Consider the following 24475-nt stretch of genomic DNA (forward strand, 5'->3'; position numbering starts at 1 on the left):
CTTCTATTTTTCAAGCTTCGTCATTCAGAATGAGGTTTCATGCTCGGATGAGTTTCGTTACCAAGATTCATATCATTTTTTTTTCCAAATTTCACAAACATGCGTATTTGGCAATGACCTTGGGTGGTTTCAGAATCAAATTTACCAAGTTTTTTAGAATTATATTTGTCAAAATAAATTTTAGATTATCTCTGGAAACAATTTACTCATTCCTAGTTTGCTACAAGTTTGACTAATACATTGGAAATTCACAAAAATGTTTTTTTTTTTCAAGGCCAAATAGTATTTTAATCTGCTATCTCTTCAATTTGTACTCCTTTGACTCCTAAACGGGTAGGCCAACAAGTGTAGTTTCTCAGCGTGAGTTGACGCTGCAAGGCATTCATTTGCTCATCCGAGCATGTGGGACTGATCCAGACGAAAGCTAGACCACCTCCTCCGGCACCAGTAAGTTTGCCAGCCTGATCGTGAGCTCTCGCCAATCGATGAATCTCGTCCAATGAATCATGAGATACTCCCAGCTATACAATAATTGATTTCAAAAATTATTTGATAGGCTACTCAGATTAGTTATCGTGGGAAATCTCACCGATGACAACAGCCAATGATTCGTCGACAGCAAATCCTGAAACATCATTAACGTCTCGGGTGAACTACATATGTTACAATTATGGCACAATTTACCTGAATAACCGAATAGTTGGCATCCGACGGCTGCTGAATTACTTCAACCATTTTGCAGCTTATTTGATCAATCGCATCTAGGATGTGGTCAATAATAGCTGGAAAATTATCTCGTCGTTTACGAACAGCTTCTACTAATAACTTGGTTTGTCGACCTACTCCTGTATTCACTAGCAAGACACGAGCTTCCGGAATAGATACTGAACCTATGACTGTCTTTCTATACTGGACAACACCACCATGAGTGCAGACTGCATTATCAATTCCTGAGGGAGTAGCATGAAACATTTTTTCACACTGAAAAGCCCAACTATTGATTAAATCCAAATTCGGGACGAATTGATTGTGATTGGACTGTAGATGACGGAGGAGATGACAAACGGTAGAAGACCCAACGGAAAAAGCGGCAGAACTTCCTAAACCGGCTGAATTAAAACAAAACATAATTACCAACGGTTGATCAATTATAATGATTAATAAATTCACATGTAGTTCCAACCATACCTCCGATGGGTATAGTTGATTTCACTCGTATTTCGAAACCCATTTGTGAGCTGTCGACCACTGAACAGTACAGGAAGCACAGGGCCACCAAGGCCATTTGGACAGTATGACTAGTATCAGATGGGACCTTATCGGTTATTAGCAATTTTAAACGTTCTAGCAATTCTACATCCATTTCAGGGGTCGTTTTAACACACGAAACAGGCAGTTCAGCTAGGGGTAGGGACCAATCAAATTTCAAATCTTCCAAAAACACGGAAATAGACGATGAACGTTCACGATGGGTGTGTAATGTCAAAAAAAATTCAGTGGTCAGGTCCACACTTGCAGCTAATGCCAACTTGCCATACACCACCGCATGTTCACCAGTAAGGATGAGCTTTCCCGGTGTTTTAATTACGAACTTTCGGACGGTTGATTCTTGAGTTTCTCCCATTGCTCTGGAGTCAATGTTTTCTGACTGAAGGCGTGAATGGATTTCAGTTCTTCTTCAAGTACAGAATTCACCAACCTACAATTGAAAAAATTACTATCAGCTATCACATTTTACCGTACTAAATATAATCAACAGTATCTTTACCTATGGCGTTGGAGAAGAGGTTTGCCTTCAAACTGCTTGGATACAACAATGACTGAGATTTTTGCCCCGCAGCCGTCTGAAAGGTCTTCTACCTCCTATGGAAAAGAAAAAGAAAACCTGAATTTCTTGTCACAGATTGAATAACGTGTTGTCTAGATAATGCATAAAGCAACAAGTTTGTGTGTCCAATTGTATTCCTATTTATTTCTTCACTGCATTTTTAACTTCAAGGACTGAGAGCCGACCCAAAATTGAACATAAAGAAAATAGGCGAAAAAAACTGAAAAATGTGCAAAACTCCAAACAGAAACCAAGAGTGTCCACAAATAGGGATAGGCTGGCGGATTGGGACAAATAAGAAATAGTAAAGCCAAAACGGCACTTCCAATCGCCGAAATGCCAGCTAGACATTTGAACTGCATGGATCTACCCATCTCAAGTTTCAAGCTGCTATTAGCCAACAAACAATACAGGGCGAGTACGGCCACGGCAGGGAGAATCAAATCGTCTTTGGCGTACAGTGGTAACATGGAGAAATGAGAAATGGAGAGAAACCAGAAGGCAGTGAACGGGAAATAAGGACTCGCTATGGAAACAGGCAACGTTACTAAAAGGATTGATTTCTCATGAACGTGATAGGAGAACAGGAAAAAAGCCAGAGACACGTTGATCAAACAGAGATGTAAATTGCGCAAACTATTCTTAAAGTATAGATGAAGTCCACAAGGGAAACTGAACAGAGCAGTCAGCAGTAAACAATAGCTAGCAATAGAGGTGGGTTCCAATATTCGTCGGATTTTGACCAGAACATTCAAGGTGCACCAAAAATTGGCAACATAATCTTCGAAAATCCCACGGTTAAAAGGAAAGACTCTGGAGAGAACTTGTTGTAAAAGACCATCATGAAGTTGTAGAAATGGATACCAAATGAGGGCAAATGTGGCCAATGTAACAACCCCAATTTTGATCAAATTTACCAATTGAGATATTAAGGTGGAACCTTTGCGATGACAAGAAGCCAGCAAATAGAAGAACATGGGTATGGCATGATAAAGCTCCATCTGCTTAAAATTGAGTGCAGCTGAAAAAGCAACTGCAGCCCACAGATTTCTCTCTTTGGAAACAAAAATAATTGCCCACAGTGCCAGACCCAGGGAAACACAGTTGTACTGGAAGTGACCATAATCTATAAGTGTGAGGCCAGGATGGGAGCATAAAGCAAAGAAAACCCATTTGTACTTGTTATCCATTTTTAAGTTTTTGATGTAAAAATAGAGTGCACTAATAAAAAAAAGGCAATCAGAAACTAGAACACTCATTCTCATGAAAAACTGGTGATTGGGACTCTCGAATCCACGGGATGCAAGGAGGTTAACATAATCTGGGTTGATTTTCTTAGCCATCAATCCAGTTAAATAGCTGTGGTAGGCTGTCAAAGGTGGATAGTCCAGGCCCCAGTACAGCAAATCATTGTCTGTTGTATTTCTATACCTGATAAGATGGATATCCTAAGAATCATTTCAGCTAACCTCTTTCGACATCAAACCTACCAATCCTGAATGGGCAAGTTAACAGTGATCTCCATCCAGTGTCTCTGTGCTTCATAGTCACCAAACATTGGAGGATTATTCTTGCCAGAATACGGAAAGAGCGAGACACCCAGTTTAATTATGACCGTAGTCAAAGCAATCACTTCTAATTTGAAGGGGACATCCATAGCGAATGCTTTTTTGAAAGGCGAGCGGCAAGATGGTCAGTGACTCTTATAATGTCTATGATAAAGAGTGTTTCTTGAAGAACAGACTTATGGGTTAAAATGAAAAAAGTTAATCTTACGCAGTGAACAGTTCCCAATGTAGTTTGCAGTTTAAGACGCAAAGCTTCAGTTAAATTGGCCATCGAAATTTGTAGAAAAATTTGTGACGTTTTCCAATGCTGTTACAGCTGCTACTATCTTGCTACTATCCTGTAATTTCGGCTGCTGTGCTACGTGTAAAACTTAAGACAAGATGAGATCGGAAATTCGGAATTCGGATGTTATCTTTCGCGTAGTACAGTATTACTACAGTCATTATTGGCTTTTTGGCCAAACACACTGTCATGTTTTATTTTTTTCTTTGAACTCCATAATTTTCCTCATGGGTTTTACACAAGAAGAAAATAGATAAAATATAATTACGAATTTGGTTTTAGTTACTAACAACCCCGCTCGGCGTCACGGCTCGATCGATAGAGATTTAAAAAGCTATTATATAAGTCTCCAATGCACATTTCTTGTGAAGATATTAAATTAAAAGAAATTTGCGTTTTAATTTTGAGAGGACGGAAGAGGTGTTCGTTGGTTGTCTCCACCTAGCGCTAAGAATTCTAAACTCTTCCATGGTTTTTAGAAAGAAAACAAACAGAATCCAGAGAATCACCAGAGAATCCCATATAGCAGACGCACCTAATCATACCAAACCAAAACCAGAGAATCGCAGAGTGGTCAACCAACAATCACCGCTCGGCGGCGAAAACCAACGAACACCTACGTCAATTTCTAAATATCACCGAAATTAAATAATTCCCGCATAGGGATAATTTAATAGACTCTAGCTCATTTTTGAAGCTCGATTCATTAAAGCAACAAAAAAAAATGGTAGCCGACATAGGATTTGTCGAAGTGACCCGTCCTCTAGCTTAAGTAGTCCATGATAGAGCAAACCAATGACGCGTACCCCACCATGGCAACCTCGCGGCGGCCATATTATATTGACTTTCACCAGAGCTATAGAATACTGGTACCGCCACTCATATGACGAACACTTCCATTGCTTTTTTTCTCTGGAAGTGAAGCCTGCTTGCCTGCCCTGCTCCTTAGCTATAAGCGCCACGGCGGGTGTGTGGGGAAGTAGGGTATAGGCATGGTAATAGGAATGGAGGGAAAAGTGGAGGAGTGGCAAGGAGCGAGATCGATATCTTAGCTCCGATTTTCACTATCGATTGCTAAAGTTGGCTTCAGCCCCAGAGAAAATTTCCGAGAGGAAGAGTTAACATGGCAGTGGCGCTACCGCTACCAGTACATTCTATGGCTCTGCTTTCACTTTGGGCGATGAGGAGTTCTTATGGGTTTTGGTGGGTCCCTTAGATTTTAGTCTGTAGTTTTACTCCAGTTTAGAATGGTAAAACTTTGTTGCAACAGAGAAATAGAGAATTGAACAGGAAATTTTTTTATGTAATTATTTTATTTTTTTGAATTCCCATTTATTTGTTAAAAATGAATTAAACGCGTTGTTTACGTTTTTTGAGGGAAGAACGGGGAGAAGAGGGAGAATGGGACGAATTGGAGGGAGGAGGGCGTACAATTAATCAAATTTTGTTGGTTTTCTTAAACAAAATCTCACAAGTAGACAATGAATCGGGCTCGCAATCCAATCCAGGCCAGCCCAAGCCGCCTATAGAAACAATTTTGCATCATCAAGGGGAAAAGCCTAGCCGTCAAGTTATAACTTCAAATCCCGGCAAGTCGACAGAAACTGGCCCAGCTCCTTCAGCGTCAGGAGTGAAACCTCTGAACGGTGGTGAGGCACGCCATAAGCTTTACATCCGATCATTGGTCAATAAACTGAAGGGCGTACGTGCTGGTCGAGCTTCATCTGATATTAAGGATCAAACAAAGCCTTCGCTGTTGACCACAACTTTATTTCTACATCAACGGAGTGGCCTAAATTGGTTGCTGTGGCGCGAGACACAAACTCCGTCAGGTAATTTTAATCCATGTTACAATTTATTTATTCCATAAGGTAGATCAGTACTGTGTAACAAGTTGCAATCTAGTCCAAATATATTTTTGTTGGTTTAATAAATAAATAATAAATAAATAAATCTCTACCATTATATATAAACTTTCTATTCATGTTATTCATACATTACACAGTCAGTGTCAGTCAGGATGTTTATGAGGAGACCAAAAATTAGTTTTGTTTTAAGAAATTGTTCAGTTACTCTCAGTTATGGAGGATGGGGAAGAAGGGTACTGGTCGCTTCCTTCCTGTTTTTCTCAGTCTCCTTCCGACGACGGCGTGATTAGTGTTTGTGTTGAAACTCGCGTGCCTTTATTTGTTGTTTTCGATAAGTTAAAATGTGCATGTTAGATCGACACAGAATTTGGAAGCACAAACTTATTCCAATTGATTTTGTAAATGAGAAAAAATTGAACAAGAGTTACTAACTAGTCTGAATCCACAAAGTGCTTTGACAATCGAGTTTCCGTATACTGACCAGCCCGAGCACACAAAAAATTATGATTACAGGACGGGTTTATGAATCAGTGGTTCTTTTTAAATCTTTTTCTTTATTATTTTAAAGTCTTCCTCAGTACGTGTTTCTCCCCGCCAAGTGTGTTTGGGCTAGTCACGTTCCCCTCCTTCCGTAAGCTCGTTGCGAATTAGGCTACGTAATTTGGTTCTAGGGAATAACAAATATTTAAATTTCTAGCAATTTTGAAATTTATATTACACGATAATGTTAAACAATGTTAATATGTCGATGTCGAATAATGTAAATATTTTGTACAATTTATCAAATTTTGTTGAAACAAAATCTCACAATTAGACGATGAATCGGGCTCGCAATCCAATCCATGCCAGCCCAAGCCACCTAGCTAAGAAACCTAGCCGTCAAATTATAACTTCAAATCCCGGCAAGTCGACAGAAACTGGCCCAGGTACTTCAGCGTCAGGAGTGAAACCTCTAAACGGTGGTGATGCACGCCTTGAGCTTAACATCCGATCATTGGTCAATAAACTGAAGGGCGTACGTGGTCGTGCTTCATCTGAAATTAAGGATCAAACAAAGCCGTCGCTTTTGACCACTACTTTGTTTCCCCATTAACGGTGGGTTGCTCTGGCGCGAGAAACAAACTCCGTCATCAGGCAATTTTTCATAACTTTTATTTTGAATTAAATCTAAATTAAATCCTTATTTATAAATAGGTGGTCTCTTGGCTGATGACATGGGTCTGGGAAAGTCACTTTGCATTATAGCTTTGATTGCAAAGCATAAAGAGACCCTGACAGCTCTATCTAATACACCTTCCGTTCAGCTTCCTAAATGAATGAAACAATCATCCGGAACGCTAATAGTATGTCCCGCCCCAAGTGTACTAGGTACGTTATGGTATTGGATTGGCATTGATCCTAATTTATTTCAATTTTTCTTCTGTAAATTTAGGACAGCGGAAACTGGAACTTGAAAAGCATTGCAAGGCGCCGACCGTTGCTACTTTCCACGGGAAAGGACGAAAACAGCTTGAAGCGACACTACACGAGTGTGACGTGATACTGACCACCTGTGGGGTAAACAGATTAAAAGATTGAATGATCAGTGAAGAATATTTTTTTTATATATTTATCGTTTAAGATCGTGGCTGCCGAAATAAAACATTATGGCCGTGAGGATATTGCTAGTGCTTCGACCAACTCAAAACCTGTTAGTGATTTTACACGACCGGAACTCATTCATCAGTCAATATTGACACAGATTGAATTCGATCGTGTTGTGCTCGATGAAGCACACACAATTCGAAATCATCAAACGAAGCTTTGTAGCGCTATTTGTCTTCTACGAGCAAAAAGGAGATGGGCCGTAACTGGTACCCCTTTGCAAAATAACAAGGCAGATCTATTTGCTCACTTCCGGTTTTTACGTGCTTTGCCATTTGACGGTTTTTTGTGTAAGTAAATAACATTTTAATTTTTCTTCCTAAAAACTTAAGATTTTTTTTTAGATTTTTAACCAGTGGATTGACGATGACGGGGAGCGCCTCAAACTTCTCGATGAAACGGTTGTTTTACGACGAATGAAGGACGACAAAATTCAGGACACAAATTTGCCTCTGATCCCTATGCCAAAAAGGTGCATACAAAATTTATACGCTGAAACAAAAACAATGATAAAATTAATTCATTGCATTTCCCTTAGGCACATTCATAATGTGTCAATCGAACTATCAAAAGAAGAATGTATATCAAAATCTACGACAACTCGTCGGCTATTTATATCAAATATATTTATATCGATATTATAAATTGCGTACAAGGCAAATCGACAAAGAAAGGAAGAAAAAAAGGAGCAAAAAAAAAACTAGCTTTTTGCGTGTTTTGCTCTCCTAGTTTTTCAGGTCATCACTCTTTAGTTTTTATTTATTCTGTGTTACGGTAAGAATGGAATGGAGAAAAGTGATGCATCGTCCAAGAAGTCAACTGTTAAAAATTTTATTTTCATAATATTTCCCAGACTATTTCCCAGACAGGCGGAGTTCGGTCAGGCAATAATTAATCGTCTTGCGATTCTGCATTTGATATCTATTCTTTATTTCTCAACTCCCTTTCCAGATTCCTGAAAATGAACTACACGGATAAGGATCCCCCCCCCATAGGCTGGGATAACCGCGGATCGTTTATTTTTAAAAAACCTTGAAAAAAAAAAGGCAATCTGTAAAAAAAAAGCTACAGGTAATTAGGTATAGGGTATTGTTCCTAATTCGGGACACTTTTTGGCTATTGCCGTTTCGCATGCTTTAGTATAGGCCGAACACCTTCCTAAGTGGGGACACCGATAAAAAGTATGGGACAAAGAAACCAAATGCGGGACAGTCGCCAGCGCCATCTACCGTTGGTTGTGTAGCAACAACCACTTTTTGACAGTAATGAAAACAGAAATCAAAACACACGATTGGTCTTACGGATAGCATGTTGACCTATCAATCTCACGTACAACAGGTTAGGGTTCGACTCCCTTCACATCTAAAAGTGTCTTTATATGAATAAACGTTAATCAACATATTTGACTGTCAGCATCCCTCTTATTCCGAATTGCACGACTATTGTCAACGGTATTACACAAGAGATCATTTTCGACAGTGTTTCATGGCACGTTGGATTGAGTGACGGATAACGAAACCGTTACCGTTTTTTGTTCATGTTTCAAATCCCAGGAAAGGCATTTTTTAAAATATTTCGAATATCGCCTCAGGGCTGTCCCGAATTTATAGCACAGTAAGGATACCCGTAAAATTAATTCTGCGTGTTCTATCCTACGATTTGCATCATACATTGAAGAGATCGCCCTATTTTTGTATGTTCCCATGACTCAGTGGATAAGTGGCTGCCTGAGAATTGGATTATCTTTCTTGGTCGTTGGTTCGAATCTCGGGTAAGGCATTTTTTTAAAATATTTCGAATATCGCCTCAGGGCTGTCCCGAATTTATAGCACAGTAAGGATACCCGTAAAATAAATTTGACGGTCATTTCCCTTTGGTTTTCATCACCTGTTGAAGAGTTCATCAAATATTGTCGTATTCCGATGGCACAGTGGGTTCAGTCGTTGGCTGGGAACCACGTTATACTTTTGATTATTGGTTCAAATCCCAGGAAAGGTATTTTTAAAATTATTTCGAAAAACGCCTTAGGGCTGTCCCGAATTTATAGCACAGTAAGGATACCCGTAAAATAAATTTGACGGTCATTTCCCTTTGGTTTTCATCATCTGTTGAAGAGTTCATCACATATTGTCGAATTCCGATGGCACAGTGGGTTCAGTCTTTGGATGGGAACCACGTTATACTTTTAATTATTGGTTCAAATCCCAGGAAAGGTATTTTTAAAATTATTTCGAAAAACGCCTTAGGGCTGTCCCGAATTTATAGCACAGTAAGGATACCCGTAAAATTAATTCGACGGCCACTTCTCATTGGTTTTTATCTTACATAAAAGAGTTCGAACAATATCGATATGTTGTATTGACACAGTGGTTTAGTGCCTGTCTCTTACGAAATTTTTGGTTTGGTTCTGTGTTCGAATCTTACTTTGGTTATTTTTAAAAAATATTTCAATCTGAAGTCTATCGAAATTATCTTCTGAATTTGAACACGGGGCTGAAAATGACATTCAATGAAAATGTCATCTATGTCAGCAATTAACCCGTTGAGCCATGAGAACAACGAAAGTCTTCTACATCGGGGAGATTATGTTGCCTGTCGAATTATTTTTACATACGGGTACACTACTGGCTATGGCTATGGCTTTTAGCTAACCCCTGTGTTATAAATTCGGGACACCCCTTGGGCGATATCCGAAATAATTCAAAAAATGCTGGTAACAGGATTCGAACCCATAATCGATTAATAAATCTTGCGTTAGAACCAGCCACTAAACCATTGTGCCAATACAACTTATCAATATTGTTCGAACTCTTTTATGTAAGATAAAAACCAATGAGAAGTGGCCGTCGAATTAATTTTACGGGTATCCTTACTGTGCTATAAATTCGGGACAGCCCTAAGGCGTTTTTCGAAATAATTTTAAAAATACCTTTCCTGGGATTTGAACCAATAATCAAAAGTATAACGTGGTTCCCAGCCAATGACTGAACCCACTGTGCCATCGGAATACGACAATATTTGATGAACTCTTCAACAGGTGATGAAAACCAAAGGGAAATGACCGTCAAATTTATTTTACGGGTATCCTTACTGTGCTATAAATTCGGGACAGCCCTGAGGCGATTTCCGAAATAATATCAAAAATGACTTGGATTTGAACCCACGACTGAGAGTTTATAAATGCGATTCTTAGTAGAGTCACTCAACCCACTGTGCCACAAGAATTTTTTGGAAAGTGTCTTAACAAAATTATATAGAATTAACAATTAGGGGCAAGACTCTTATACAAAATCATAAAAGACGTAATGAAAAAAACTTTCATCATCAATATTCGACCTCACAATAAGTGTCGTCCAGGACGGAACTTAGAAGTTAGATAGTAAAACCCTGATTTTGACAGTTCAACTAGTGCCATCTTGCGTACATTATACTGTCCCGATTTTGTGTACTTGGGTGTCCCGATTTTGTGTTATGGGATTTATCGCCAGCAAGCTTCAAGTTCGATTTGATGGAAATTTCTTTATTTTTCTTGCATTTCTATGCATTGAATCTAAAGATTCTGTCGAGCTCTTTATTTTAAGACTAAATTCAGCTCAAAATAACCCCTAAATATCTTAATATTGCAAGATTGCAAACGTCCCAAATCTAGCTTTTTTCTAAGTCCTTTTTCCCAATATATTTTTTGTCATATCTTTAAAATTTGTACAGCTACATTGACATAGTTGTATATAAACGTAGATCCGTTCATTTTCTTTAATTTCAGCAACTTTTCTTATCGAAACTCGGGTTAGTTTTTGTTTTAAACTGAAAAATGTTATTTCGTCCCAAATAAGAAATTTTCGGGCCTGTCCCGAATTAGGTACTTTACCCTAGCGCAGTTAAAAATTTCTGCTGTTTACGACGTATACGCTCATGAAAATTTCTAGAATTTCTGATATGTACACAATGATATATTTTCACTTTTTCTTCCCATTGGATTAGGAAATTACTATTTGTAACACAAAATAGGCCCACATCTTTTAAAAAATAAACAGAAACAAACGAAATCGAGCACACCACTGCAGCTAAAGCACAAATTTTGAACCGAAGGCGTATACCAAAGGTTCTTATTTATTTTTTTTATCATGTGGCTTAAAGTTTGAATGCTAAGAAAAATAAAGAATATATGAGAACCTATTTGTATATCTACACAAAAACTTAGATTTCTCAGATTTTTTGCATTTATGTATTGGTTTTGTAGACGGCAAGAGTCATTCCCATATTCTGATGAATCAAACACTGACTGCAGAAACAGAAAAAGTTAAAAATAAATCAGCACTTAGAAAATAAAAATAACATAGAAAGACATTGTTACCATACCTTTCATGGTTTTCAAACAAAATGACAGGATCTCCTTTCCCAGGCTCTAATGTTGTTGCCAAATGTGACAGAGAAGTCAATGAGCCGGAGTAGTTTGAATTGGCAACACCTTGTGCTATATTATAAACAATGTGTTCATAATTATAAAAAAACAATTGTGTTTCAAAAAAGAAGCTTTTGTCTTACACGTTAAGCACATGCCCTGTCTGTCTGCACACAATACGCCCACTACTCCAGGCGAAGTCATCCTAAATCGACACAATTTTATGTTCCAATCAGTTTTTTAAATGTAACGATTTCTGATTTACTTACAATTCTTCAACACATTTTTGAACTTCTTTATCCATAATAGCAATGGTATTTTGTGTAAACAGGAACTGAACGATATCAGAAACAGAAACAGACAGGCTAACAAAATCTTGTTGATTTATTTTGCTAGCACCTATTAACCATCTACAGTCTGCCACAGTAGAAAAGGAAGTGGAACTTGGGATTTGGGAAGCCTGTCAGAGAGTCAAAACAATGTAGTCAAACTGACTCACCTCAAGGCCTGTCAACTGCAGCTGTTTATTGCAATTTCTGTTATTTCATTGTAAAACATTAGATTTGGATTTTTAAAAACGTAGAAAAAAAAACAATAATGTGAAAAGAAATTCAGTAGTATCTTATTAATTTATTATAACATTGCTTTTTTTAGTTTTTTATTTTGGCCAGAATTTGGATGGTAGCGCTAGGTGGCAGGATTTAGCAGCTCGAATGATTTGGCATATGGATGATTTGGTAAGACTTCTGAGGGTAGCGCGCAGCGCGTTAATAATTGATAGCAAACAGAGAAAAATTGGGATTCAGATTTAATTTGCTTTGGGAGACAAACCAGGGTAAAACATATCGCGATGTTGTGATACCGATACGGATTCACAAGGGAAAATTCCACTGTTTCTCCTTTGCAATGTGCGCGTTCCACGTTTACTGAACAAAAGCAGGAAGTATATCCATGTTATTTTGTAGAAATCTAATAATAGCTTCAATTATTTTTCATGAATGAGGAATTCACGATTTAGACACTGACAATAAGAAATAAACTGGCATTCTGCGATCGCTCCATATATTTCCTGAAATACGAAAAAGTACGAAAAATAGCTGTGATAGAATGACATAAGCTGTAACTTAAAAATACACATTTTGTAAACATTTAAAAATTACGAGAAAATTAGAGCCGAGATATGAATCATTTTGATGACAAGAAATGTGCGTCAACTTTACGCTTTAAAGTCTCAATTTGTCCATGGCTATATTCCAATGTTTTTCGTTGTGAGCAGCTTCCATGAGCTCTTGGTGTTTGCGCTTCTGCCGTTCCAGATTATTAAACTCTTCTTCTCTTTGTTGTTTGTGATCAATTTGAGCCTGAAGATCTACTTTCGTTTGAAACTGTTTAGCTTTATTTTCCATTTCTTTCTTCTTTGCTTGATTATGATAGCTCTCGAGTGAATGAACCAGCTCTTCTCGATCGCGCAGCAGTTGCTGTCTTTCTTGTCGTGCAGCGATTATTTTTTGGTCAATCTAAATAAGCAACAAGAACCATGATGAAAAATCACATCTTAACCGTTTTCAAAATAACTGTTAAAGACTTACCTGCTTCTCCTGAATGGCTATCACCTCTTCAATTAATTTTTTTCGAGCCAACCTTTCGGCTTCCCACTCTAATTCCCGTTTTTCCCACATTCGCTTAGCCTCCTCCCTGTGAAGGCAGATATTCGACATATTATTTTACAAATGAACTTAAAATAATCCAAAAAAGAATAATCAATTACTGGAATAAAAACTCGCTCTGCTGCAGGCGTTCTTTTTCGATTCGACGATGGTTTTCAACGAGTTGTAAAAATCGTTGAATGTCTTGACGTGTTTTTTCTTTTTCTAAAGCAGAATCACTTTCATTTGGGAAAAGTTTTTCGGCAAAGCTCATTTCTCTTTCCAGATCAGCGGCCACTTCTTTAGACCGTTGCCTTAACTTCGCTAAATGTTGCTTGGTAAGGAACTCCCTGAAAAGCAAGGTATTTAATTTTTTTTTTTTACAATTATCACAGAATATAAATATACCCGTTCTGTTGTCGTTTTGCTCTTTCTTCTTCTTTCTTTTGCATTTCTTCCTTGATAGCCTCCAATGCAGCAGCTTCTGCCATTAGTTTATCGTGCTCTCGTCGTTTTTCATTTGCCTCAAAATCCTTCGACCTAAGATGGAATATGATATTATTTGATGTAATAATGTGTTGAATTTTTAAGTTTAATCGATGATAAGGAAAAAGACATGAGAAATATTTTACAAACCTTAACAATTCAACTTGCTCATCTAGATCCTTTCTCCATTGCTGTTTCTTTTGTAATTCCATCTTCTGTTCTATTTCTTCTCTTTTCCTTTCTTCCTGAACCAAGCGTTCCATTTGGACAGCTTCTCTTTTCTTTTCTTCCAGTAATCTTAGCTTCTCTTCTTCTCTCTGCTGCAGTTGAATTGTCCACATTTCTTGTTGTTGCTGTTTCTTCAACTCAGATTCAAATGCCCTGAATGAAGCACTAGTAGATTTCCACTGTTCATGCTCCCTGTTCTCGACAAACTCATTCAGCTTTACACTTTTTGAATGCCTAAAATGCTGCACTTTATCCTTCATATTTTCCCACTTCTGGTTTTCTTCTTTTTGTTTAATTTTTTTCAATGCTTGTTCTTCATTTAATCTGTCTTCTTGATACAGTTTCTTAAGTTTTTTCCTACGAGTTTCCACATCAATTTCTGTTTCACGTATTTTTGATTGACGGTGGCTTAATTGGGCACTTCTTGGGGACGTCCAATCGTCAAACTTCTCGTTTTGTAGATTGCAATTTTGAAAATACCTGTCATTCGATCGAGCCGTTTCACTTCGACGAGTTTCTGCTTCACGTTTACGAATAATTTCGTTTTCCAATCGCATTTTCATAACAGGCAGCGCAGCGCTGTACCTGTCAGGGTTTGAATAACCACTTCTGGGCCTGAATGAATTGCTCATTTTTAGAAATCGTATAAAACCACTCCCGATTATTTCAAGGGGAAAAGTGATGAAAGTTGATTTGTTCTTGTTTATTCGAAAAAACTAACCTGATTTTGGTCACCATGGCAATGGGTGTTGCCAGATCTTGAAACTACCTGAAACATACATAAATTATAAATTTTAATATTTTTGCCGTAATTTTTGTATTGTATAAATTTTTTTATCAGATCGAATGTCATTGCGTTGCATTATTTTCTATAACCATGTCCAGAAAATGTAAAATATATTTCAAACCTGTTTTCGACAAAGTCGGTAGAGTAATTCTGCAATGACGTCATTCATTTGCTCTCCGCTGTTTATCACCTAAAGAGCCCTTTAAAGTCAGTGCGTAGGAAGGGTTTCTATGAAACACACATCCCAAAACAGAGTGGGGTTGTTTGTTCTTGCGTGAAGAGAATGAATAAATAAATCTTTGGTTTCAACAACTGTTTCGTAAGTTTATGACCAAATCGGAAAAATTTTTTATTAGTTATCCACCATTTTAACCGCAGACATCCCTACATGAAACCTTTTTTAAAACAACAATTGAGATCTGGGCTCTTGGAGTATTAAATCAGTGAAAGTTTTGTGTGCCAAAGTTCAAGATTCAATATGCCTTTGCCTTCACCAAGATGTGTGGAAGATCAGCAAGATTCTTCTTCAGAATATGATTCCCTACCAGATATTTCTGTTGTGGATGTGTTTGATCTTGCCTCTGATGTTGGTAATGAGTTAGAAAAAATTATTAGCATTCATGGAAATGAACTAGTTGAAGGGCTGATGCAGAAAGTCATACGAGTATTGGAACTGCTTGATAAAACCTCTCGAAGGTAAGTCCTTAAATGAAGAAAACATTTTACAAAGAGCAATATAATGTATTCTTATTTATTTTCTGTGCTTGAATCTTAGGCAGGAATCAGAAAGGCAACTTGTAGAAGAATTACAAAATAACATCAGTCTTCTTGAACGTGAGAAAAGGGAGAAAGCTGTTGATAGGTTACGATATGAAAAGGAAATTGAGCAGCTAGAAGAAAACTGGAAAAAAGAAACACAAGAACTATTAGGGAAAATTTCAAGAGTTCAAGAAGAAAACAAGAGATTGTCTTCTTCATTAAAAGAAAGTACAGAGAAAAATGTTTCTAAAAGTAAGGTTTTCTCCTTATGATTTCAATCAAGCAATGTATATTAATGTTTTATCTAATTATATTTTAGATCCCATACCAAAAGAGCCTGATTGGGATTTATTCGAAAAGCTCAGGGAAGCTAATGAGAAACAGAGAGATCTGTTGCGTTGCAGGGACAAAGAGTATCAAGATAAACTCTGTGAATCAGAATCTGTAAATTTACATTTAAAATTTTTGCAATTATTACTGGACGTTACAGTACCTATTTGGTATTTTTAGCTACACAATCAAGTGGATCGATTGACAGAAATCAACAAGGAATTGCGGAGGAAACAAACTCATATGTCTCAGCAAATGAGAACTTTGGTTGAAGAGAGAGCAGATTTGCAGGCTCTACATCAAGAACAGTCGAGGAATTTGGCTGCGCTGAATAAGCGACTAGGTGTCGCACAACGAGACAATGAAGATTTGATTCAGTGCCAGGTATTCCTACACTGATTTGATACATTTTTAAAATTTTTTAATTTTAATCACTCTTTGAAAATAGAACGACGCACCAGATCTCACTAATAAAATTGTCATCGATATTAATGATCCAAATCGCCCTCGGTTCACCATAGCCGAACTAAAAGAGATTCTCTGCGAACGAAATGAACTCAAAGCTCGTGTTAGTGATCTGGTCGATGAATTAGCGCTTTATCGACCAAGTAAAAACCATTCCAAGTACGTAATTAAAAGCTCGGCAATTAAAAAGAATTATTATGGCTAAGCTGTTTAATTTAATGATTTTCTGTTTCTCCTATTTTGAAGTATTGAAAGGATGTCGCCTTTGAATAGCGAGTCGACTGCTTCCTCCGGTGACCCTCTTGCGTCGGAAGCAGATGAGTCTACCTGCGACCTTCCCGTTCAAGGGCCTTTACCCTACGAACCGGACGACGCTCCGTGGAAACGTCCCAGCTCGAGAAAAAAGGATTCGAGCATCCGAAAATTGTAAGTTAATTGGGATTCCGAACCGCTTAAAATCTTATGCTTTTGGCTTGTCGCATTCCTTTTTCTTTTTCAGTTCTATTTTTGTTTTGTTTTTGTTTTTAGGTTTTCTACTTTGTCTTCTTTCCCTCGTTTATTAGCTCCACGCACTGTAGATGGTGCTAAATGACCTGACGTTTTCCAACTTGTGATATTGAACTTGTATATAGTTCGGTCTAACCGGACAGCCTTAACGGCAGTATTGATTTGTAATCTCTATTGCTTTCTTTTTTCAGGTTTAAAAAACTTGTTATGTTGCCAAGTGCGGGACTTTTGAATCCACAGTGACCAAAAGAGTACCGAAAGTTGGTAAATCGGTTTTTCCCAAAAATCCCACGCCGAACAAAGTTTCTCGTAGCAATTTTAGTATAAAAATCGACTGTCATTTTATCGCCATGATTTAAAATTTGCATCATTTCAATTAAATGTGGCCATAGATGCGATCTTTACCTTCACAGACAATGTGTCAGTGACGTTCTAGGTTTTAGTGAACTGTTGGATCATCAACGGATAACCAAATTGTGTATCATTGTTCTATTCATGAGATACTCCCCATTTACTACATCCCAAAGACTAAGACATTTATTAGACGTTTGATTTGCAATTAACGACGTGGAATACACAGATGGCGTATATAAATTTCAAGTCTTCATTTTTGTTTCGCCTGTATAATTGTTATTATGTTAAAGCTAAATGTTTAAACTTAAGAAAATCACAGGAATGTGCGGTAGTAACGGTACCCGAATAGAGGTTAAACGATCATAGCCCACGTATAGTATAATTCTTTCAAACATATGCGTGATTTAAACCTTCAAAAGAACAATGGTTTTTTTTTAACCCACAATAATATATCTCCAAGGACAAACGGTGAAACCATTTTTCAGTCAGTAACGTTGCGAGTTTTTCATGCGAGTCGACCTCAAATAGCCTCAGGCCTATGAACACCCGACTAACGCTCTCGTGTCACTTCGTTCGTTCGGTTTATCGTGATTTTCGTTGGTTTTCGTTGTCGTGTGTTCCCTCATTAATCCCATTAGCTAATACGTATCAAAGAATTTATCAAACTATCGCATATCTATAAAAAAATGAGTGAGCTTATTGATAAAGGGCAGTGCGATAGTCGTGGCGAGGTAAACGAAATATTCGAAGCTACAGGAAGCTACAAATCTTCTTCACAACATACCACCGGGGACCAACCACCTGAAACGTAAGAGCACAGAGGCGTAAATAAAAGTCTCATCCATATGTTGTTGCATAATATGTTAACTTTATATATTTATCGGTGGAAAAATCGCATCAAAATGTCTTACACCCATGAGCATTTACCTTTACTCCACGAAAAAAGGTTAAATTGCTTGTCCCTGTCTGAAGCAGAGCGCAGGATCAGCCATGTCTGAGACATCCGCTTTTGGTGTCATAGCTTTCATGCGTGTAGTCTACGCAGTTTCGGATTCAATGTCATGTAGTCAAGCACATGCTTGTTTTCAACTGCGAATAGGAATGATGACGCAATCACAGAATCGCATTTCTGTTTTTTGTTTGTTTTTAACAAGAAGGAAAAATCTCCACTTAGTTTAGGATAACAATGCATTTGGCAATGTGTTGAATAAATTTATATTTTTAACAGAAAACGAAAAATATAGATTTACAAATATAAATTGACAGGGAGTGGATTCGAATTCGACAGCACATTCCAATCGAACTAAAATTATTTTGGCAGCGATGTGCGTCATCACCCACGTGAGCATTTCAGCAATGTGCCGCTGTTAACAAAGTTACATAAATACTACGGAGTCTTGTGTTCCATATCGGTGGAAGACCGGAAGCTAGAAAAAAATGTGTCCAATTAATATTTTTGTTGTTGTAATAGTTGGTTGAATTCTATTTCTCTGACCTAAAATGTAATGTCCGTATTGAGCTTTGAGGTACACTTGCGTAAATATTGTAATCAGAGCCGCAGGAGTAGGTTAATACGTACTGTATAAATGATTGAATTATCAGTTAGATTGTGTAACCAATCCAAAATCATTTCTTTAATATTTAAACACAGAAACACAACATTGTGAAATTTTATCTCCCGACCGGTACTGTTTTTGTGTTTTTTTCCCATTCGGGCTGATCCAAAAACCATTTGGAAATGAGGCTCACATTACATGCATGGAGATCCTATTCCTCTATTATTTTAACTGCAGCCATAATTTGACACGGCATATTGTATTTTATTGCACTTCTGCGAATATAAGTTACAGCCATAACTTAATGGGAACATGTATGTTCACAGCTGATTGATTACATACCCAACTTAAGTGGGAAAAGGGGGCTCCAGCAGGTAACCAAGGCAACAATGTTCAGCGATAACTGACAGTTGGTGTTGTTTTCAGTCTTCTGCTTTTACCCGCTTCCTGACGTGTGTGCCGGAGTTGCGACTCACGTCTCTCAGAGATAAGTCGGCAAGAAACATGTTACAGGTTATGTAACACCCGCGGTTACCTTTATTGTTTGTTATATGGAGTACAAAAAAAGGATTCGTCTCAGCACATAACAATCACAATCGCCGCATCTGTAATATCGTAGACTTGATCATTATCGCCCGGTAAACTAGAACATGTTTGCATTTAGTTAACAATATTGTGTTTACAACGTTTTTTACAGACAAGGCGATACTAAGACGATCCACACTGCATGTTCTTTGGATCATACTGACAAAATGGGAAATACAAAAATGGTGTGTGAAGATCCCCTCATGATTAACCCCAAAACTAAAGATGGAAAACCTAGTGAAGTCAGAGAAACTTGGACAAACAAAGTAGAATTTATTCTAGCTTGCATTGGTAATGTTGTTGGATTGGGGAACATGTGGAGATTTCCATATCTTTGTAAGTGTTGCATTCCAATGATACTGCTCACTTGAAACAAATATTCAGATAAAATTTATTTGAACAGGTTATAAGAGTGGAGGAGGTGCTTTTCTGGTACCATATTTCATCATGTTGGTATGCACAAATATTTGATAGTCACAATCTTCTTAAAAACTAGAATTATAGCAAGCTATCTTATATAGATTGTATGTGGGATCCCATTGTTGTACATGGAACTAGCAGTTGGGCAGTACACAAGACAAGGACCAATTGGAGCTATGCACAAAATCTCCCCATTTTTCAAAGGTCTGTGCAAGGTCACAGAAGAAAAAAACTTATTACAAATTAATTATCATCTTTTGGTCATCAAGGAACTGGTTTGGCCACTGTTGTCATGTCCTTCCTTCTTTCCACTTACTACAATGTCATCATTGCCTGGGCAATATATTACTTAATCAATTCCTTCATGGATCCTTTACCCTGGGAGAGTTGTAACAATGACTGGAATTCTGAGCACTGCTGGAATGGGACCAAACTTAACAGTTCCGAACACATGGAAACCAACCAAATAAGCGCACCACAAGAATTCTATGAGTATTATTCCATAAATAACACAATTAACTCAAACTATTTATTTTTAATTCTTCCTTTTTCTTGTAGCAATCGATTGCTTCAAATGACACCAGGAATTGATAACTTTGGCACAATGCGCTGGGAACTTCTAGCCTGCCTCGCAGTTGCTTGGGTTCTAGTCTACTTTTGTTTGTGGAAAGGCATTAAATCTTCGGGAAAGGTGGTCTACGTGACGGCCACCTTGCCGTACCTCTTTATAGGGGCATTCATCGTCAGAGCACTCACATTACCCGGGTCTGAATTAGGTCTCCTGTACTTCTTTTCACCGAAATGGGAAACACTTCTAGAAGCAAAAGTATTTATTCGATTTAACATATGTGGTAACCTTTATTGCATAATTTATACCTTTTTTTTATTATTTACACAAGGTTTGGGTCAACGCAGCTGGTAAATTCTAAATGTTATGTTGTTTATAATTTTATAAAAATTTATTGTTGCTCTATTCTAGCTCAAAATTTCAATTCGATTGGGATTGCATTCGGTTCACTTATGGCGTTTTCGAGTTATAATCGCTTCGATAATCGACTGATGCGTGATACTCTGATTATTTCCCTAACTGACGCAGTGACTTGCATTTTAGCCGGAATATGCGTGTTCGGAACTCTGGGAAATTTGGCATACGAACAAGGGAAAACCGTCGATGAAGTTGTCAGTAGTGGTAAATGATTAAATATTTTCTGATTTGTTAGCAGCGGAAAATAATCTTTGAATGTTTCACCATTCCAGGTCCCGGGCTTGTGTTTGTCGCTTATCCTGCCGCATTGTCCAAAATGCCGTTTCCTCAAGTGTGGTCGGTTATTTTCTTTGCCATGTTGCTTTGCCTTGGAATTGATAGTCAATTCGCAACGGGTAATTTTTCGTTTTATTACAACAATTTAATTATAAATATTGTTTTCAATCAATTAATTGCTAATTTTTTATTTTATTCGTCGATTCAACAGTCGAAGTAATTATTACGTCAATCAAAGATGCTTACGGCAGATGGATTCGCCTCCACTTAAAGCGACACGAAGTTCTAGTATTGCTGGTGTGTTTCGTGTCATTTTTATGCGGACTCCCCAACGTTATGCAAGTATGATAAGTCGTTATTATTTGATTTATTGATACTTTTTTTTTAAATCAGTGTGTTTGGTTTATTTTTCTAGGGTGGAATATACTTTTTCACGCTGATCGATTACTACGCTGCCGCAATTTCTTTGATGTACATTGCTTTCTTTGAAGTCATAGCAATTGTTTGGGTGTATGGCGCAAATAGGCTAGCCCGCAATGTTCGAGATATGACAGGCGAACTACCCAATTTCTATATAAGAGGTTGTTGGATGGTGGCTGCACCTTGCCTGATTATGGCTATTTGGATTTTTAGTCTTGCGGATTATGAACCTCCAACTTATAATAAGGGTCAGTACATATTCCCTGGGTGGAGTATAGGGATGGGTTGGGCGATTTCCTCCTTGTCTCTATTAGCCATTCCTATACTAGCAGTTATTGCAGTTGTTAAAGCGAAAGGAAACAACATAATTGAGGTAACTTTAAACAAAACTAATCATGAAATCCATTTTAACAAAAAGGTTTTCTTGTCACTAGAAACTGAAATCAGCAGTTAGATCTCCAATTCGTGAATGTCCTTGCTGTGGCAAAACTTTGAACAAGCAACACGAAGCTCATCACGGAACTGCAGCAAATAATGCAGACAATGAAATATGTATGGAGCAGCTAACCTCAGATTGATGTTAGATGGTATAACTTTTTGTACTCTATACCATAGTTTGTATTTCCCAATGTTCTCGTTTCGTCCTATCTCCATTTAGTCGAACTTGTTTACACTTTACAGAAAGGCGACCAACAAGTACTTTATTATAATTGTTATACATGTTTCACGTAGATTGTTCATTTGCAATCATGCGGGAACCGATTGCTTTCGGGCTAATTACGGTGCACACCCTCAATACATGCAGAGACAAGACAGATCCTGTCTACAGGACTGTCGCACGTCGTAAATACGTCTTTTTTTTCTTTATTTACCTTTTTTTTTCTTTGTTTACCTTTTTTTTCTTTGTTGCTATGGTGACACTAGCAGACGATTCTTCATTTTTGACTGACGACAGTAAACAAAATGAAACGTGTTGTAGTGACCGGGATAGGACTAGTTACTCCACTGGGTTGCGGAGTTAATTATGTTTGGAATGCATTATTAGCTGGGAAATGTGGTGTTCGAAAACTTGAGAGCCCAGAGTATGATAAAATTCCATCTAAAGTAGCTGCTAGAGTACCTGGATTCAACGCAAGTGAGTACGTCACTGCAGCCAGTGAAATTCGCACCATGTCGCCAGCTTCACTATTTGCGTTAGCAGCCTCTATCGAAGCAGTTAAAGATACTGGCATCGTAGATTTTTCTACTATTCGAAAGAGAACAGGTGTTGCCGTAGGTATGGGGATGTCTGATTTAGAATACATAATTGAAACTGCCAACATTCTCAAGAACAAAGGCCCATCCAAAATTAGCCCTTACTTTGTTCCACGAATATTAACCAACATGGCTGCAGGCATAATAAGCATCAAGCATGGGTTTCACGGCCCGAACCATTCAGTTTCCACAGCATGTGCTACTGGTGCTCATTCTATAGGTATATACATATGCTTTGTGTCTACCATTTAAGAAATCAGCCAAGCCCAATTGCTCTTTCTAGGAGATGCCACAAATTTTATCCGTCACGGAGCTGCTACTGCAATGGTTTGCGGAGGGACAGAATCGTGTATTTCACCGCTGAGCATGGCAGGTTTCTCTCGTCTACGAGCTTTATCCACCAAACATAACGACAGTCCCGAAAAAGCATCTAGACCGTTCGATACGCAACGAGATGGATTTGTTATGGGGGAGGGAGCAGGTGAATTATATATTTCTTCCAATTACAAGACAGTTGGTCACGAATGTAATTTGTTTTGAATAGGTATTCTGTTTTTGGAAGAATTGGATTCCGCGTTATCGAGGAAAGCCAAGATTTATGCAGAAATCTTGGGTTACGGCACCTCCGGAGATGCTTCACACTTGACGGCACCTTCAGAAGGTATTTTTAAAAATGATTATTATTGATTAAAAAATTAATCGATTTTGGTTTTATTCAGAAGGTACCGGTGCCATTCAAGCAATGCAAAATGCTTTGGATGACGCAAGGTTGTCCGCTGAACAAGTTGGCTACGTCAACGCTCACGCAACCTCGACACCTTTGGGCGATGCGATTGAAGTACGTGCCATAAACAAAGTATTCTCGTCGTCCAGCCAAAAGCAGCCGTGGGTTAGCTCGATGAAAGGTTCACTCGGCCACGGGCAAGGAGCAGCCGGAGCCATCGAAACAATTTTGGCCATCTTGTCCATCCATCATTCAACATTACCTCCAAACATCAATCTCGAAACTCCTGATCCATCCATGGTGGATTTAGTTAGATTCACACCGAGCCATCCATTACCGTGGTCGTTGGAAAGTGGCCAAAACCGTCGGATTCTACTTAAAAACTCTTTTGGTTTTGGTGGAACTAACGCTAGTCTGTGCATAGCTTCCTTTTCGCCTTAATTAGAATTTCGTTATTGTAATAAAAATAAATAATTAAACAAAAAAAGTGTTGATGTGCAACAATTTTGTCTTTTTTTGTCATTTCCTTTGAATCTTGAATGAACGATGACGGTTAAATTTGAAGTGCAGCAATTGCAAAAACGGCAGTCACGTCTTGTCGGGTCAGCGTTTCTACATGACAAAAGCTTTCCTGACGCCTGCCTTCTTCCATTGTTTGTCGTGATGTTGTCCGTAAAATAAGCTTTCTCTGCCCATGGGCGGTGTATATGTCGACGACTATCTTATTGCCTCATTGTTATTCATTCTTCTTATAGCCGCAGTCGTTTTCCGTATTCCGATATTCGGCAATTTGCTTATGTTTTGTTCTTATCGGAACTTTTGGTTCAACAAAATTTAAGTCATTTTCTTTTTTAATCTCTAGACATGTCAAATGTTAATAGAAGTGAGAAGAATGTAATTCAATATTTGAGTTTGATTGCTGGATGATGCGATTCTTTAAAAAAAGATACAAAGCTTTCTAATGTGTACTTTGATGAAATCAGAGGAGAAATTTCGGTAATCGCTCCTTAGTTGCTATTTGTGGTTAATGACCCGACTCAACAATGGAAATAAGAAATATCATCACAGAGTAAAAATTATACCACATAACTTAGTAGTAT

The 24475-nt window shown here is 37.9% G+C and overlaps 7 protein-coding genes and 2 long non-coding RNA genes across 21 annotated transcripts; 4 read left to right on the forward strand and 5 right to left on the reverse strand.

The window, feature by feature from the left end:
• Window positions 1-140: 140 nt before the first annotated feature.
• Window positions 141-1863, reverse strand: LOC124327592 (mevalonate kinase-like). Its single transcript, XM_046786571.1, has 5 exons — window positions 1769-1863; window positions 1189-1699; window positions 685-1109; window positions 590-625; window positions 141-521 (listed from the first exon to the last, which is right to left on the reverse strand). The coding sequence occupies exons 2-5, from the start codon at window positions 1622-1624 to the stop codon at window positions 288-290; spliced, it is 1131 nt and encodes a 376-aa protein (XP_046642527.1). The 5' UTR covers window positions 1625-1699; window positions 1769-1863; the 3' UTR covers window positions 141-287.
• An 89-nt stretch (window positions 1864-1952) lies between these two features.
• On the reverse strand, window positions 1953-3979 carry LOC124327584 (dolichyl pyrophosphate Man9GlcNAc2 alpha-1,3-glucosyltransferase-like). 2 transcript variants are annotated; one of them, XM_046786558.1, is made up of 3 exons: window positions 3605-3979; window positions 3319-3540; window positions 1953-3259 (listed from the first exon to the last, which is right to left on the reverse strand). In XM_046786558.1, the coding sequence occupies exons 2-3, from the start codon at window positions 3483-3485 to the stop codon at window positions 1978-1980; spliced, it is 1449 nt and encodes a 482-aa protein (XP_046642514.1). In that variant the 5' UTR covers window positions 3486-3540; window positions 3605-3979; the 3' UTR covers window positions 1953-1977. The 2 variants fall into 2 exon arrangements, with proteins under 2 accessions (XP_046642514.1, XP_046642515.1); XM_046786559.1 differs by lacking the exon at window positions 3605-3979 and having other exon boundaries at window positions 1953-3253; window positions 3319-3455.
• Window positions 3980-5082: 1103 nt separating this feature from the next.
• On the forward strand, window positions 5083-8270 carry LOC124327610. 7 transcript variants are annotated; one of them, XR_006916195.1, is made up of 8 exons: window positions 5083-5511; window positions 6362-6642; window positions 6742-6915; window positions 6980-7104; window positions 7169-7481; window positions 7536-7663; window positions 7730-8070; window positions 8143-8270. It is a non-coding gene; the product is annotated as an uncharacterized LOC124327610 (long non-coding RNA). The 7 variants fall into 7 exon arrangements; XR_006916193.1 differs by having other exon boundaries at window positions 7730-7965; window positions 8045-8270; XR_006916189.1 differs by having other exon boundaries at window positions 7730-8270.
• A 2849-nt stretch (window positions 8271-11119) lies between these two features.
• On the reverse strand, window positions 11120-12071 carry LOC124327607 (ragulator complex protein LAMTOR5 homolog). The gene is made up of 4 exons (XM_046786590.1): window positions 11863-12071; window positions 11737-11798; window positions 11551-11665; window positions 11120-11473 (listed from the first exon to the last, which is right to left on the reverse strand). The coding sequence occupies exons 1-4, from the start codon at window positions 11895-11897 to the stop codon at window positions 11413-11415; spliced, it is 273 nt and encodes a 90-aa protein (XP_046642546.1). The 5' UTR covers window positions 11898-12071; the 3' UTR covers window positions 11120-11412.
• Window positions 12072-12617: 546 nt separating this feature from the next.
• On the reverse strand, window positions 12618-14694 carry LOC124327583 (trichoplein keratin filament-binding protein-like). 2 transcript variants are annotated; one of them, XR_006916184.1, is made up of 6 exons: window positions 13876-14694; window positions 13648-13779; window positions 13362-13589; window positions 13183-13288; window positions 12754-13110; window positions 12618-12662 (listed from the first exon to the last, which is right to left on the reverse strand). XR_006916184.1 is itself a non-coding variant. In XM_046786557.1 (5 exons), the coding sequence occupies exons 1-5, from the start codon at window positions 14583-14585 to the stop codon at window positions 12817-12819; spliced, it is 1470 nt and encodes a 489-aa protein (XP_046642513.1). In that variant the 5' UTR covers window positions 14586-14694; the 3' UTR covers window positions 12639-12816. The 2 variants fall into 2 exon arrangements, 1 of the variants encoding a protein (XP_046642513.1); XM_046786557.1 differs by having other exon boundaries at window positions 12639-13110.
• Window positions 14695-14909: 215 nt separating this feature from the next.
• LOC124327590 (RILP-like protein homolog) lies at window positions 14910-17392 on the forward strand. Of its 3 annotated transcripts, XM_046786567.1 has the most exons (8): window positions 14912-15059; window positions 15119-15436; window positions 15516-15751; window positions 15819-15943; window positions 16010-16213; window positions 16278-16453; window positions 16541-16720; window positions 16823-17392. In XM_046786567.1, exons 2-8 carry the CDS (start codon window positions 15219-15221, stop codon window positions 16884-16886), a joined length of 1203 nt encoding a protein of 400 aa, XP_046642523.1. In that variant the 5' UTR covers window positions 14912-15059; window positions 15119-15218; the 3' UTR covers window positions 16887-17392. The 3 variants fall into 3 exon arrangements, with proteins under 3 accessions (XP_046642524.1, XP_046642522.1, XP_046642523.1); XM_046786568.1 differs by having other exon boundaries at window positions 14910-15436; window positions 16993-17392; XM_046786566.1 differs by having other exon boundaries at window positions 14911-15436.
• Window positions 17393-17659: 267 nt separating this feature from the next.
• LOC124327578 (sodium- and chloride-dependent GABA transporter ine-like) lies at window positions 17660-22251 on the forward strand. 3 transcript variants are annotated; one of them, XM_046786549.1, is made up of 13 exons: window positions 17664-17963; window positions 19138-19347; window positions 19408-19632; window positions 19700-19749; window positions 19818-19920; window positions 19986-20208; window positions 20275-20542; window positions 20616-20634; window positions 20696-20905; window positions 20974-21096; window positions 21189-21319; window positions 21393-21770; window positions 21832-22251. In XM_046786549.1, the coding sequence occupies exons 3-13, from the start codon at window positions 19464-19466 to the stop codon at window positions 21973-21975; spliced, it is 1818 nt and encodes a 605-aa protein (XP_046642505.1). In that variant the 5' UTR covers window positions 17664-17963; window positions 19138-19347; window positions 19408-19463; the 3' UTR covers window positions 21976-22251. The 3 variants fall into 3 exon arrangements, with proteins under 3 accessions (XP_046642503.1, XP_046642505.1, XP_046642504.1); XM_046786547.1 differs by lacking the exon at window positions 19138-19347 and having other exon boundaries at window positions 17660-17963; window positions 19409-19632; XM_046786548.1 differs by lacking the exon at window positions 17664-17963 and having other exon boundaries at window positions 19162-19349; window positions 19409-19632.
• LOC124327615 lies at window positions 18306-18725 on the reverse strand. The gene is made up of 2 exons (XR_006916199.1): window positions 18651-18725; window positions 18306-18582 (listed from the first exon to the last, which is right to left on the reverse strand). It is a non-coding gene; the product is annotated as an uncharacterized LOC124327615 (long non-coding RNA).
• A 68-nt stretch (window positions 22252-22319) lies between the features above and the next one.
• LOC124327588 (3-oxoacyl-[acyl-carrier-protein] synthase, mitochondrial-like) lies at window positions 22320-23876 on the forward strand. Its single transcript, XM_046786563.1, has 4 exons — window positions 22320-22871; window positions 22935-23132; window positions 23196-23312; window positions 23371-23876. Exons 1-4 carry the CDS (start codon window positions 22361-22363, stop codon window positions 23814-23816), a joined length of 1272 nt encoding a protein of 423 aa, XP_046642519.1. The 5' UTR covers window positions 22320-22360; the 3' UTR covers window positions 23817-23876.
• The last annotated feature ends 599 nt before the right edge of the window (window positions 23877-24475 follow it).

The sequence above is a fragment of the Daphnia pulicaria genome, chromosome 2 (genome assembly GCF_021234035.1).
Source record: "Daphnia pulicaria isolate SC F1-1A chromosome 2, SC_F0-13Bv2, whole genome shotgun sequence".
Lineage (NCBI taxonomy): Eukaryota > Metazoa > Arthropoda > Branchiopoda > Diplostraca > Daphniidae > Daphnia > Daphnia pulicaria.

Excerpts from the sequence above, each read along its gene's own strand:
- LOC124327584 (XM_046786558.1), bottom strand. The coding sequence starts at position 3,485 with ATGGATGTCCCCTTCAAATTAGAAGTGATTGCTTTGACTACGGTCATA. Across the intron at positions 3,260-3,318 it reads AACTTGCCCATTCAGGATTG|GTATAGAAATACAACAGACA; the intron begins GTAGGTTTGATG and ends CCATCTTATCAG.
- LOC124327607 (XM_046786590.1), bottom strand. The coding sequence starts at position 11,897 with ATGGATAAAGAAGTTCAAAAATGTGTTGAAGAATT. Across the intron at positions 11,799-11,862 it reads CAAAAATGTGTTGAAGAATT|GATGACTTCGCCTGGAGTAG; the intron begins GTAAGTAAATCA and ends GTGTCGATTTAG. Across the intron at positions 11,474-11,550 it reads TTGTTTGAAAACCATGAAAG|TCAGTGTTTGATTCATCAGA; the intron begins GTATGGTAACAA and ends CTGTTTCTGCAG.
- LOC124327583 (XM_046786557.1), bottom strand. The coding sequence starts at position 14,585 with ATGAGCAATTCATTCAGGCCCAGAAGTGGTTATTCAAACCCTGACAGG. Across the intron at positions 13,590-13,647 it reads GCAAAACGACAACAGAACGG|GGAGTTCCTTACCAAGCAAC; the intron begins GTATATTTATAT and ends CTTGCTTTTCAG. Across the intron at positions 13,289-13,361 it reads CAGAGCGAGTTTTTATTCCA|GGAGGAGGCTAAGCGAATGT; the intron begins GTAATTGATTAT and ends CTGCCTTCACAG.
- LOC124327588 (XM_046786563.1), top strand. The coding sequence starts at position 22,361 with ATGAAACGTGTTGTAGTGACCGGGATAGGACTAGTTACTCCACTGGGT. Across the intron at positions 22,872-22,934 it reads TACTGGTGCTCATTCTATAG|GAGATGCCACAAATTTTATC; the intron begins GTATATACATAT and ends TGCTCTTTCTAG. Across the intron at positions 23,313-23,370 it reads CTTGACGGCACCTTCAGAAG|AAGGTACCGGTGCCATTCAA; the intron begins GTATTTTTAAAA and ends GGTTTTATTCAG.
- LOC124327590 (XM_046786566.1), top strand. The coding sequence starts at position 15,219 with ATGCCTTTGCCTTCACCAAGATGTGTGGAAGATCAGCAAGATTCTTCT. Across the intron at positions 15,437-15,515 it reads CTTGATAAAACCTCTCGAAG|GCAGGAATCAGAAAGGCAAC; the intron begins GTAAGTCCTTAA and ends CTTGAATCTTAG. Across the intron at positions 16,721-16,822 it reads GATTCGAGCATCCGAAAATT|GTTTTCTACTTTGTCTTCTT; the intron begins GTAAGTTAATTG and ends TTTTGTTTTTAG.
- LOC124327592 (XM_046786571.1), bottom strand. The coding sequence starts at position 1,624 with ATGGGAGAAACTCAAGAATCAACCGTCCGAAAGTTCGTAATTAAAACA. Across the intron at positions 626-684 it reads CCAACTATTCGGTTATTCAG|GATTTGCTGTCGACGAATCA; the intron begins GTAAATTGTGCC and ends ATGATGTTTCAG. Across the intron at positions 522-589 it reads ATCATTGGCTGTTGTCATCG|CTGGGAGTATCTCATGATTC; the intron begins GTGAGATTTCCC and ends ATTATTGTATAG.
- LOC124327578 (XM_046786547.1), top strand. The coding sequence starts at position 17,842 with ATGAGTGAGCTTATTGATAAAGGGCAGTGCGATAGTCGTGGCGAGGTA. Across the intron at positions 17,964-19,408 it reads GGGGACCAACCACCTGAAAC|ACAAGGCGATACTAAGACGA; the intron begins GTAAGAGCACAG and ends CGTTTTTTACAG. Across the intron at positions 20,209-20,274 it reads GCACCACAAGAATTCTATGA|CAATCGATTGCTTCAAATGA; the intron begins GTATTATTCCAT and ends TTTTTCTTGTAG.